This window comes from Aristolochia californica, unplaced genomic scaffold (genome assembly GCF_029961685.1).
Source record: "Aristolochia californica isolate CCGP_79_NKW_82.1479 unplaced genomic scaffold, dmAriCali1.0.hap1 SCAF_9, whole genome shotgun sequence".
Taxonomy (NCBI): domain Eukaryota; kingdom Viridiplantae; phylum Streptophyta; class Magnoliopsida; order Piperales; family Aristolochiaceae; genus Aristolochia; species Aristolochia californica.
In genome coordinates this window covers 1,257,120-1,270,415 of record NW_027182290.1, presented here as the reverse complement: position 1 = coordinate 1,270,415, position 13,296 = coordinate 1,257,120, and the positions used below count along the sequence as shown (strand labels likewise).

Sequence of the window (13,296 nt, the reverse complement as noted above, 5' to 3'; positions counted from 1 at the left end):
AGATGGCCATCCCATTGCCTACGAGAGTCGGAAGCTGAACGAGACAGAACAGCGGTACACAGTCAAGAGAGGGAGATGACCGTTGTGGTGCATTGCTTGCGCACCTGGCGCCACTATTTGCTCGGGTCAAAATTCGTCGTTCAGATGGACAATGTGGCGTCTAGCTACTTCCTCACCCAAAAGAAGCTATCCCCTAAGCAAGCAAGATGGCAAGATTTCTTGGCAGAATTCGATTTCGAGATGTTGTATAAGTTGGGAAAGACGAACGCAGTGGCGGATGCCTTGAGCCGGAGGGCAGACCATACAACCCCTATGGAGGTGGGCATAATACTTGGTGACGACTCCAACACTACTTCTCGTTTACAAGGTGTTGCAGCTATCAGCCAAGTAAGTATCCCTATCCTTGATCGGATTCGAGCTGGCCTACGGACGGACACGCAGGCCTACAATTTTGTGCAGTCAGCAGCACTTGGCGAAACTCGACGGTTTTGGTTGGACGATGGCCTACTCAAAACAAAAGGGGGCAGACTATATGTTCCAAAGCATGACAACCTGCGGAGGGACCTATTGCGGGAGTGCCACGATACCCTTTGGGCTGGCCATCCGGGTCAGAAACGAACCCTAACACTGGTGTTTAGACAGTACTTCTGGCCAGACATGGAGCAGGACGTGGAAGAGTTCATTCGCACTTGCTTGGTGTGCCAACAAGACAAGGTGGAGCAGAGAAGACCCGGAGGATTTCTGGACCCATTGCCGATACCCGGAAGACCTTGGGATTCCGTTTCCATGGACTTCATTTCTGGCCTTCGCAAGAGAAATGGCTTAGGCTCGATTCTCGTCATGGTCGATCGGTTCAGCAAGTACGGGACGTTCATTCCAATCAACAACAATTGCACCGCCGAATAAGCTGCTTGAGCCTTCATGGCCCATGTGCTCAAGCATTGGGGAGTGCCGACCACGATTATCAGTGACCGAGATCCACAGTTCACAGGTAAATTCTGGACTGAATTATTCAAGTTGTTGGGCACAACTTTGAATTTTTCTACAAGCTTCAACCCTTAGATCGACGGACAGACTGAGCGTGTGAATGCTTTGCTGGAGCAATATTTGCGTCATTTTGTTGATGCAAATCAGAAAAACTGGCCAGAGCTGCTAGATATGGCCCAATTTTCTTACAATCTGCAGCAAAGCGAGTCAACCGGACATAGTCCATTTGAACTCGCAACCGGGCGCCAACCGTCTGTGCCAATGAGCATCATTCCAGACGTATCTGGAAAGAGCCCAGCGGCACACCAATTTGCCAAACGCTGGAAGGAAAAGCAAGAGATGGCCAGGGTCTTTCTTCACCGTGCAGCGCGGAAGATGAAGAAGTATGCAGACTTGAAAAGGCGAGCAGTAGAATTCAAGGTAGGCGACCTTGTCTTGGTCAAGATGCGGACAGAGCAATTCCGATCCCTACGCACCAAGAACAAGGGTCTCATCAAAAGGTATGAAGGACCTTTTCCTATCACCAAACGCATTGGGAAGCTTGCATACCAACTCCAACTACCAACCAGGCTCAGGATACACAACGTTTTTCATGTGAGCAACCTTAAGCCCTACAACAAAGACCTTGACCCGGGACGTGTTATTCCTCCCCGACCACCCATTGATGTCATTACAACCTTTGAGCGGCACGTAGATTACATCATAGCCGACCGACAGTTATGCCAAAGGGGGAAACCATGGCTGACCGAGTACCTCGTCAAGTGGAGGGGCCTTCCAGAGAGCGAAGCAACCTGGCATGAGGCAGCGGAGCTATGACAATTCGAACCAGCGGTGATGGCATACCGTGATAGCACGCAGACGAGGTCGTCTGCATTATGGTGGTGGGAGTATGAGACGAGGGGCAACCAGCCGAGTCCAGATGACATACCCACATGCCCACCACACTGCTCCAGCACAAGGAAAGGCAATGCGCATACGGCAGAGGAAGCGCGTATGGCAGCCATCCATGTTTGGGATGTAATGCCGGCAAGCCTAGCACATGCCTTGGCGCAGCGCACACAAGGCTGGGCAAGTCGCACGCAAGCCAGGCAGGCAAAGCGGGGTTACACACGCCCCAGACTCCAGGCAGGGCGCCCGCACGCAAGACTCCAGACGAGGCGCCCACAAGACTCCAGACGGGGCGCCCGCGCACAGAGGCATGGCGCTTGGCGCCCACGCACAGAGGCATGGCGCCTGCCGCCCGCACGCAGAGGCATGGTGCCTGCCGCCCGCGCGCACATGGCACCTGGCACCCGCGCGCAGAGGCATGGTGCCTGGCGCCCGCGCGTAGGAGCCCAGGCGAGGCGCCCGCATGCAGCCTGGCGCCAGAAGAGTCCAGAAGAGTCCAGAAGAGTCCAGAAGGCGCCAGAAGGCGCCAGAAGTGGAAATCTCCATGTCTGAAGGGTTTTCTGGGCCTCTCTAGAAGTTTCTAAAGGCCAGGGACAGCTGGCACGATTTTGTGAGTTTCTAGAGCCTTCCAAGGCCAGGGAGGAGGCTTATAAATAGGAGGGGCCTCTCCCATTGTAAAGCATTCTTGAGCATTCTTTGCATTCATTGCTCTCCAAGTGTATAGAGAGTTTTAGCCTTCAATAGAGTTGAGCTTTTCTCTTCCATCTCTTTGGTCTTTCCATTGTCCCTTTGTTTGGCAACATCGAGTGTGGGAGGTTGGGAAGAAGATCTGAGGCACAAGGAGGCTGACTAGTTCTTGGGAAGAACTAGGCCGCACGGGGTAGATATTCCGCTTGGCTAGACGGACTTAGCCAAAATCTAACCGCGTGACACTCTGTCTCAAACCTCAAAAAATATATATCAAATAAAATATATATAAAATTATGTATACATTTTATTTAAAAGTGGGCATGACCTCGACATAAAATTGGACATAACCTATATATATAATATGTGTATAAGATTGGGCATAACTTCTACTTAAAATTGAGTATAATCTATAGGCATTCAATGTCACTGACGTCGGTCAACGACCTCTTTATCGCTAGTTGGTTGGCCGAACTTGATTTAATTACTTTCAGCCGAGTTTCGAGCCGAACCGAGCCTCTGTCTCAAACCTCAAAAAATATATATCAAATAAAATATATATAAAATTATGTATACATTTTATATAAAAGTGGGCATGACCTCTACTTAAAATTGGGCATAATCAATATTCATAATACCTGCATAAATACTCCATAAAATTGTTTATATATTCCATAAACACTCCATGAAATTGTTTATACACTTCATAAAATAGTTTAAACACTCTATACATTGTATAACATTATAAATAAACTCCATACAATAATCAAACACAACAAAATTAAATGAAATATCACTATCAATTTACAATCACCCAAATAAAAACTATAAATCCTTCATATAAAATCCTATTACTATTAGAGACTTACTAGAAAATTACAAGAAATATTTTAAATTTTTCTTAGGAAAGTTAAATGGACCTCTAATTGCCTTTTCTAAGGTAATAAATAAAAATTAATAATTAATCTAATATATTATTATACTTATCGATAAGTTTTTAATCACATAAAATGTCAAACACAAAATTGCTATGAAAATTGCGTCATGCTCCAAGTATTATATCATCAACTGTCAAATACTTATTCAAAATGTTTCTATATGGTTTTCTAACCCATCTTGGCAAGAAAATTTTACTTAGAAAATTATATGATTTTTTAAAAAGAATTTATAATTAGAAAAATATTTTGAAAAAAATGAGGCACTAATGGTCCCTATATTTCTACTAAAAATGTCTTTTCAACATTTATTGAAAAAACCACTAATAGTCTCTAGAAACGTATTTTTACTAAAATATCTTTTCAATTTCTTTGAGAGCATGAGGAAGGGACAAAAAGTTTTTTTTTTCCTTGTTTATGATCTTGCCCGTAGGGGTGGCCTTGAATAAATTATCTATAAAATTATGCATAAATTTTTAAAAAATATAATGATAGGGGAGGTTCAGGATTGAATTTCAATAATGGATTAAAATGCACCAATATTAATCTTTTTTACTCTAATTGTTGTCTAGCTTGTTTTGTAATTTTTGAATCCCCCTAGATGAAAATTTATATTCTAGGAAAAACTAAAAATATTTTTCCTATGATACATATTCCCAAAAAAACCTTTAAATAAAATCTTATTACTATTAGTGACTTATTAGAAAATTACAAGAAATATTTTAAAATTTTCTTAGGAAAGTTAAATGGACCTTTTATTGTCTCTTCTAGGGAAATAAATAAAAATTAATAATCAATCTAATATATTATTATACTTATCAATAATTTTTTATTAAATAAAATATCAAATAAAAAATTATAATGAAAATTGTTTCATGTTAAAAGTATTACAACATCAACTGTTAAATACTTATTCAAAGATTTTCTATACAGTTTTCTACCCCATCTTAGTATGAAAATCTTACTTAGAAAATTATATGATTTTTAATAAAAAATTTTAATTAGAAAAATATTTAAAAAAACATGAAACAATAATATTTTATAGAAAATTATTTCTATAAAATTTATTTTTAATTTTTTCGAGAGGAAAAAGTTTTTTTTTTTTTTTTTTTACTTTATGATATCGCACGTGCGAGATCATCTTCGCGCGGGGAGGGGGGAGATTATTTCTCCCCTGAAGTTAGGTTATGGTTTTCCGCCGAGACGACGCGGAGTGAAGGGGGTTACGACGCCGGAGAGGACCTATCGTCAGGGATGACGGCTGCGACGGAAACAGAGGCGATGACGAGGAGAGGAAGAAATGGAACAGATGGCCACAGAGGCGGCCGACGAGCAGCTGCGACGGAGGTAGAGACGGTCGGCGAACAGCTGCGACGGAGGTAGAGACGGTCGGCGAACAGCTGCGACAGCGACAACAACCGACGGGAGGGGCTCGACGGTGATGAGGGGAAGAAGAAATTGACGGGAGGGGCTCGGCGGTGATGAGGGGAAGAAGAAATTTTCCTCCCCTCACTCTCGATCCCGCTCCCCCGCTCCCGATCCCGATACCGATTCCGACTCACCTTGAGCCGGCTCGCGAGCCGACGAACCGAACCTGGCTTTGGTAGAGCTTGGCTCGTTAAGGTAAACGAGCCGATTTTGGTGCTCGAGCTCGGTAGATAACGAATCGAACCAAGTCGATACTGAGCCGCTCGCGAGCCGACTCGGTTCGAAGCCACCCCTACTCTTGGGCATTTCTTTGTCATATTTACTATGGGCTGGTGGGCTCATATATCGGACTTGAACATAGTTACAATGGAAAGACCAATAATAAAAGGCCTTCTATGTTGGGTACTTGGTGACTATAGGTGGAGTTTAGGTCAAGGCAAGGTAAAATTACTTTTTCAAATTAGTCAATCATATGGTGAATCAAATATATATTTAACCAATTATAGGTAGTGATTTTGAATTGATTTGGAATTTGATTCAATTCCAAACCAATAGTGATTTCAAGAGTTAATCCGTAAATAATTACCTATACAAATACTTGTAAAAAGCCTCAAATTTTCTAATAACCATGGAATTCAATTTGATTATTTGAGAATTAAGATAAGTTCCTGAAAGAAAAGAAAAAGAGAGATAAAAAAAAAAGAAGAGGAAATTCTAGTATCCTTGTCTTACTTTGTTTGAAGGAGGGTGACCAGTGACCAGTGACCACACCCTCCTCCCCAATCGATCAAGGAGGAGAGCGACCCACCTTTTTTTCTTTCTTCTTCTTCTTTAATTTTTTTATTAATATTAAATAATTAAAATATTTCAAAACTAATATTTATTTAAATATTATTAGATTAAAGTAATATTTAAAATTCAGTTTACTTTTAGTTAAATTTATGTACTTATCTAAAATAATCAAATAATTATATTTTTAATTAATTCAAATTAATTTTAAACAATTATTCCATATAAATAGTTAAAGTACTATATTTGATAACAAGTTATTTTAATAATAATAATTAAAAAAATTAAAATGATAATAGATGTGTTATCATTACTGGCGATTCAATTGGTATGTGTTGAATTGCTTTGGAATTAGAATTCAATTCCACATCAACAATGACTTCGTAATTAGTTAATAACAATGGAATTTAATTTGGTTCTCTAAGAACTCAATTGAATTCCTAAAAGACAAGACAAAGATAGATAAAATTTAAAGGAAAAAGGATTGAGAAGAGACTTTGTTATTGAGAAGATGGTGGTTATAGGGAGGAGATGGTTAATGGCCTTCCTCCAATTTCTATTGGGAGGAGGGCCACTAGGCTCCTCCTTGACCAAACAAGGACTAGGAGTACTCTATTTGCTCTTTTTTAGTATTTATTTTTAAATGACAAATTATAATAAAAATATTAAAATAATATAAGTTTAATATTAAATAATAATTTAAATATATATTACTTTTAAAAATTAACGTGCTTATTTATTTACAATGATCTAATATGTATTTTTAATTTTTTTACCTAAATTTGAAGCAATCATTTCATTTAAAAAGTAAAATTATTATATATTATTAATGTTCAAGTAATTTAAATAATAATAATAATATCTCCTTTAATAAGTTTGAATAATAATAAAATATTTATAAGCAATATTTATTTATTTTCTAGAATTTTTAATATAATAATTATGATATTATTTATTTTGATTGTCCAATATTCATTTCAATTATATAATAGATGTGGTCAATTAAATTAATTGTAGAATTCCAATAGTGGCACAAACTCTAGAATTTTATATTTTAAAAAATATTTACTATGGAGGTGCCTCTTCTTTTAGAAGAAAACAGGCCAATGACAACTTTAGATTTTTGGCAGATTGGTGGCTCTACTTTCCAACCAACTAGAAAGCATCTCATTAGCGGTTCATGATCTCTCGCAACCTTGTGGGAGTAAAATAGTTATACATCCTTGTAGGCCTAATTGGTTGGGTCTTTCTAAGTTTTATGTTTCAGAAAATCAAGATTAGTGAGTTGGTGTTGGAGGTTATTGTGAGGATTGTTGGGTGGCTCTTTCAGTGGAGGAGGGGGGATGGTTTTGGTCATTTGTTGGTTGGTTCAAGACTAGCCTCCTTCACTGTTGGTTGTTAATTGCTGAATGAACTGCATTATGGTTTATGTCTGCTCCATTGAAGATTGTTCCTGATGTCTTGAACATACGCCTAGAGGTCAGCAATACTAGCTTCGATGCAAGATGTAGGGATAATAAGCTCATCCTTCAGTGTAGTAATCCTGTCTATTTAGTCTTGCTTATAGTCTTGATTGTGAGTTTCGAGGAATTCAAGGATAATTTGTAGTAAATAAGACTTTTACATATAATTTGTAGTAAAGTATATTGGATTGACGGTAAGGAATTCAAGGATAGTTGAGTTTGATAAAATTCTATAAGGAATTAAGAGAGTTTGAGGTCAGTAGATATATAAGAGGAGGTTTCACTCACAACAAAAGAAAAAAGAGATGAAATATAAATTATTGGGGTTTACCTTGTATGTGTTTTGTCCTTTTTAAATAGATTGGTTACATAGTTTGATTTGGAAAATAACTTATCTACGTCTTAGACAACTTTGTCTAGAAAATTGCTTACTTCTAAGCTATATGCTAACTCTTCTTGGAAACTAACTTCTAGGAAACTTAATAACTCAAGGGACCCAAACTATCTTGTCCAAGTTGGACACCGGAAATTCCAAAGCCCTGATTATAATAAAAGGACCCTTTGCCATTCATAGTTCTAGAATTTTTCTACCAGTCCCTCGTACACCTAAAAGATACAATTACCCCATAGCTCCTAAGTATAGTTACCTCTAACACATAAGTACATAAAAATATGTAAATACATAAATATACATTCTTACCCTTATCTAAAGTGATGCCTAACACAATATGTTGCCTTAAGATAACAATTTAAAGAAAAAACATTATTTGCATTAAGTTGGTGAAGTCGCTCTCCTTTAATAACCACAAGGATAAGAATATGTATTCTTTGAGTGTGGATAAAAAGATTAAATGTTTCTTCATAGTCTATGCCTTGAAGTTGATGATGATTTTGTCCTATAAGTTTATCTTTAAACTTATCAAATGGTCCAAAAAAATTGTACTTAATACAAAATGCCCATCTAGACTTGACAATATGCATATCAAGCATGACAAGAACTAGATTCCATGTAACATTTTAGAGTAGAGCATTAAAATCTTGTTTCAACTTCCAGTGAAGAAGAAGCAACACATCTTTATATGTTCTTTTTATGAGGGAGCTGCTGAGGCAAGATCAGTGGTTTGTAGTGAATGAGCTTGACTATTAGCTTTAGCGATCATAGGATGAAAAATTAAAGGTTTTGGGAGTTGGACTTGTTATTGGAAGAACTACTTATTTGTCATGGGAACAAAAGAAACATCGTATGGTGGGAGAGAGGACAAGTAAGGTGAGGAATTGTTTCTCTTAGAGAGAATGTATGGAAGATTGGTTTGGTTGGGTAGGCAATGACTAAGAGGGAGGAGTAGAAAAAAAAGTGGGTTTTGTTCTATTATAGAGAATCAATGGTGAGGAGGTAGGAAAAGGAGATGAGGATGAGAAGATGTCCAGGAGACTTGTGTAGCTTTTTTATGAACAAAATCGATAAGTTGATTATTGGAATGTAATAAAGGGAGAACTACTTTAAGAAAAATGAATAACATGCCTAGAGAGTAACCTTGCCATTAGTAGGAATATAATCTGTATACCCTTTATGTACATTCATCATTAATATAAAGTAATTTACCCAAATCTATAAAGTAATTTATAACAAATTAACTAGGTTCAAAGGCCTAGATCCACACATGAATTTTTAGCAACATACTAGAGCATTCAAGTCTACACCCGCTAAGGGATTTTAACAGCTCAATTGTAGTCTCACATGCTTGATGATTTGAGCGGAGGAATGACCTTTCCTACACAAGGCTTCACCAAGAACATTCAAGATTCTTTTGCTTACAATTAAACATAAACATAAAATGCCTCTCAGTAGGCTGATTTTAAAATTACAAGCTCAAAAGAAGTTCACCCACCCCTCTTATGTACCCTTCTACTTCACGATAACAACTTCATTAAGTTCTCAAGCAATTTAATTCAAAGTAAAAAGGTCCATTGGGAAACTCAAAATTGATTTAAGAATGTATCCATTTTAAAATATTTCAAGTGGAGGAAAATGACTAATTCAATCCTAGAAAATAATTTGCTAAACAAAGATTGATTTTAGAGCAACAGAGTTGGTGTTCAACAAAGAATCATGCAAGTATACAAAGATTTCAAATTAAGATACCTAGCATAGTTAGACCATGAAAAGCCAAACTCTATAAGGGATCTAAATAGACAATCTACCCACAATCATACTTGTCACATATATACTACTGATTTTAAAGTGTAATACTACAAGAATACAACCAGAAATATTAAAGTGTAATCACTAAGCTCGAAAAGCTGAGAGATTGGAATCTTGTTTACCCAAATTGACTTCCAAAGGTGATTTGAAATGTTAGGATGCTCTATACAAGTATCTACTTGTTATTTCTTTACTCATTTGGGGTGAAAACTTGACTTTAAAAATAACTCTCTAATGTTATGAAATAAAACCGTTAGGTATTAGAAGGGACCTTTTGTCCTCTTGTAAACTCTTCCTAGCTTCTAATGAAATTTTGCAAGTAAATACATTTTTTTTGAGTTTTCGATCACAATAGTAGGTCACTTCCATAATTTGGTGACTTGTTTACGTTAGATTGAAGCTCAAAGATCCTTTTGCAACTTTTTGGGCAACATCATTCAATGAACTAAATTCATTCGAGTGATCGTCTTTCTTCCCTTGCTTATGTTATGTTCAAATGAGTTCTTTTAGTGACCTTTTTTCTTTTGTTTATTTTTGTTCAAATATTGGTGAGAGTGTCCTTCGAAAGCCAAAGCCTTTTGACTGCCTTCCACTACAAACACTATTTGAATGATTTGAGGCTCTGACTAGATTTTATCTTCTACTTTGAGATTCATTCGGATAAGCCTTCTTCATTTGAATGAATTGTCTTCTCTGCATCTTTGTGGCTCTTTCTGACTACAAACATTTGAATGGTTTGACTTCAATTGAATGAACTTATGATGTTGAGGTATTTTCTTGCTTTTATGCAGAAATCATTTGAATGATCCTACATCATTTGAATGTTTTTCTTTTGCTCCTTTACTACTGCTCTGTTTTGGCTTCCATTGTTCAAATAACTTAATATGGTTTGAATGTTTGAAGCTGTTGAGGCATAAGTGTGGCCTTTTGACTTGTTCAAACTTAAAGCCACATCATTAGTTCTTTTATGTTTGTTATCATCAAAATTAAGTAGAATGGGGATCTTGAGACATGCTCCACCTAACATTCAATAGTTTTTGAATGTGAATATGAATTAGGCTTATCATGATTCAAATTGAACAGGGTTTTACAGTTGAGGACCTCTAGTAGGTAGCTAGTCTATTGATCAAATACTGTGAAAAAACTTCAACTCATAAGGAAAGAGGACTCAACTATGAAACCTCCTCAACTATAAAACATAAGTGTAATGCTAGTCTCTATTATGTGTTTATACTTGTGTTTGGCCACCTTTTTTTTTTGTCTAAGAATACAAGGACACTAAACATGTCAAAAAATACCATTAACACTTAAAAAATTGCAAATTGACGAGAAAATAATTCACCACCATTATCACATTGTAAGACTTTGATTTTATGATCAAATTAGAGTTCAATCATATTCTTGAATTTAATAAAGGAGGAGAGAAAATCATTCATTCTCAAAGGATTAAACTATATACATCTACAAAAATTATCGATAAAGATGACATATTAATTAAGACAAGAAATTAAAACCACATGGGGTGGTCCCCACACATCTTGAATGAATTACTTCCGATGAAAATTATGCTTTGTGAGTGCTATTTAAAAAAACCAAAGTGTAAGACGTCTAGTCATATGACATCCTATACAAATGCCACGAGAAATTGTAAACTTAGGAAGAAAATTACTAGTAACTAAAAAAGCGAGTGCACATGTAATCGAATGGTGTAAACATTGATGCCACAAAGATTCCAGAGGGCATTGTTACAAAAAAGGCATGTTGATCATGTTCAAGAAACATAAGAACTATTATACATGGTTCCTCACTCCCATTACCGTGCCATTATGCAAACACATCAAATCAAAACGATGAATAGACTATTTGGATGGTTGACATTATTGTCCTTTATTAGATTTTTTGAATTTAGGTTTAGTTGGTTATACAAAAGCACTAAATAGAGAGAAGAGCAAGTTTTCAGGCAAAGTTTTTTATTAGTGAGCACAAGGACTAGAAAATCAAATATTGGAATTATTGACTTCATGAGAATAGCAATGACAAAGGACTTGTAGGCAGGCCCAAAAGCCATTCCATACCCCCAAATCATGTTTTGCCATGTTGTAAAGAGGGGACTGGATAGTGGTAACAAATAATTAATCTTTTTAAACTTGGTAATGTACTCTAAGATGAAGAAGTCATCACCTCCACCTAGTCTTTGAAGTTGTTGTCAAAGATGAATTTCTAGGACTTTTGACCAATTTGAGTAGATGGTTTCACATTGAACTGATACTTTTCGAGAGGTCTTGAGACAAGACATGCCTTAAATCCTCCATCATAGTAGCTTTCAACTTATTGAGTTTCAGGGAGGAAGCATGAAAGACAGAGAGAAGTAGAGAACACATGGAAAGGAGAGGTGAGCAAAGAGAAAACCAAGAGAAGATATTTAGATTGATATATGAGGAAAAATATGAGAGGTGTTATACTCTATTACATCCATGTCGTTTTATAAAGAAATACAACTTAATCCTACTAAAAATAAACTTTCCCAAAGTTCTCAAGTATATCCAAAATATAACTTGCTAAACTAATATAAAGAGACAAAACATAACTAGAAAACATCCTCCTAAATTTCATTTTTTCCCCTTTAAGTTTGCTTCTCTTACGAGACTTATCTTGCGTGAGATTTAACTTAGACTCCATGAAACTTATGAGATATTCTTTGTATGAGACTCATCTTAGACTCCTTGATATAGCTTATTTAACACCCGCCCTCAAGCTGGAGTTTGTGACTTTAGCTTGTAAACAATCTTGGTCAAGAAACTAGTGTGCCTGAAAAAAATTATGATTTTGTGTGGCTTAAAAAAGAAATTTTGATTTTCTTTCCTTGATTCATATTGTTCTTGTTCACATCTTGCGTGTAATATTTATATTGTTCTCCCTCTTACTTAGATATTTTGGTCATATAAAATTTGATACCACAAACAACTTGAGGAATCTTTTGATATATGTTATTGTATACTTGTACTTCTTCTTCTGCTTCTCCTCCTTAAGCTAGGATCTCTTTTTTTCATTGTTAAAAGACCCAATTTGCACAAAATAATGGTGAGAGAAAGAAAAATCAGCCCTAGCCCAATGACAAAACTCCAACTGTACTATAAAATGACCACTCAAATTTAAAGGCGTTCTAGACCATTTAGGGTAATGAAAAAATTTCAGTCACCTTTTTAAAGGTAGCTCAAACTACCCCTTGGGTATACCACTTAGGTAAAAAGAATAAAATAATTGAATTAAGTTGGATGTTGGACACACTCCTTATCTTTGCACGTAATGGGTCTATAAGTATTACTTTGAATTGATTTTAAAACACACAAATTGAAGAAAATACTTTAAGGCATTAAGGGTGTGAATGAAAAGATAACAACTTTCATACTTAAAACAGAAGGAGGCACACAATGCAGCTCTTCATACTTCCAAATAAGAAGGAGATGCTTTTAGACCAATAGATGGATGAGATGTAACCAAGCTCGAATGAAAAGGGAGATAAAAAATTTCTCTATGAACATTTATGATTGAGGAAACTTTAAAAAAAAAATCCAATGAGAAAAGTTTTGAGAAGGAAAATAATAGTAGAAACTTTCTAAAAAAAAGAATTCTCATGTAAGGCAATTGCTTTTCAACAAAAATTGAGCAACTTGGTGTTAAGTTGTGGAGCCTAATCAATGTTTTACGCCGAGTCGATACACGATATATTGATTGTTGTTTTATTAAGGGCAGTTTGGGGATTCCACTCTTGTATTATGGTTACCCTAGTTTTCTCCTTGTATTTGGGGCGCCGCTATTAGGGTTTATCATCAGAGAATGATCTTGAGTTGCAGCCCGAGAGAGGTTAGAGAAAAAACCTGTAAGTGTGTGTAATTTCTCTTGTAAGCTATTTTCA

At 36.4% G+C, this 13,296-nt stretch overlaps 1 protein-coding gene across 1 annotated transcript; it reads left to right on the top strand.

Annotated features, from left to right (window-relative positions):
• The first annotated feature begins 1,248 nt into the window (after positions 1–1,248).
• Positions 1,249–1,803, top strand: LOC137940126 (uncharacterized). The gene has a single exon (XM_068785056.1). The coding sequence runs from the start codon at positions 1,249–1,251 to the stop codon at positions 1,801–1,803; it is 555 nt and encodes a 184-aa protein (XP_068641157.1).
• Positions 1,804–13,296: the final 11,493 nt, after the last annotated feature.

Excerpts from the sequence above, each read along its gene's own strand:
- LOC137940126 (XM_068785056.1), top strand. The coding sequence starts at position 1,249 with ATGAGCATCATTCCAGACGTATCTGGAAAGAGCCCAGCGGCACACCAA.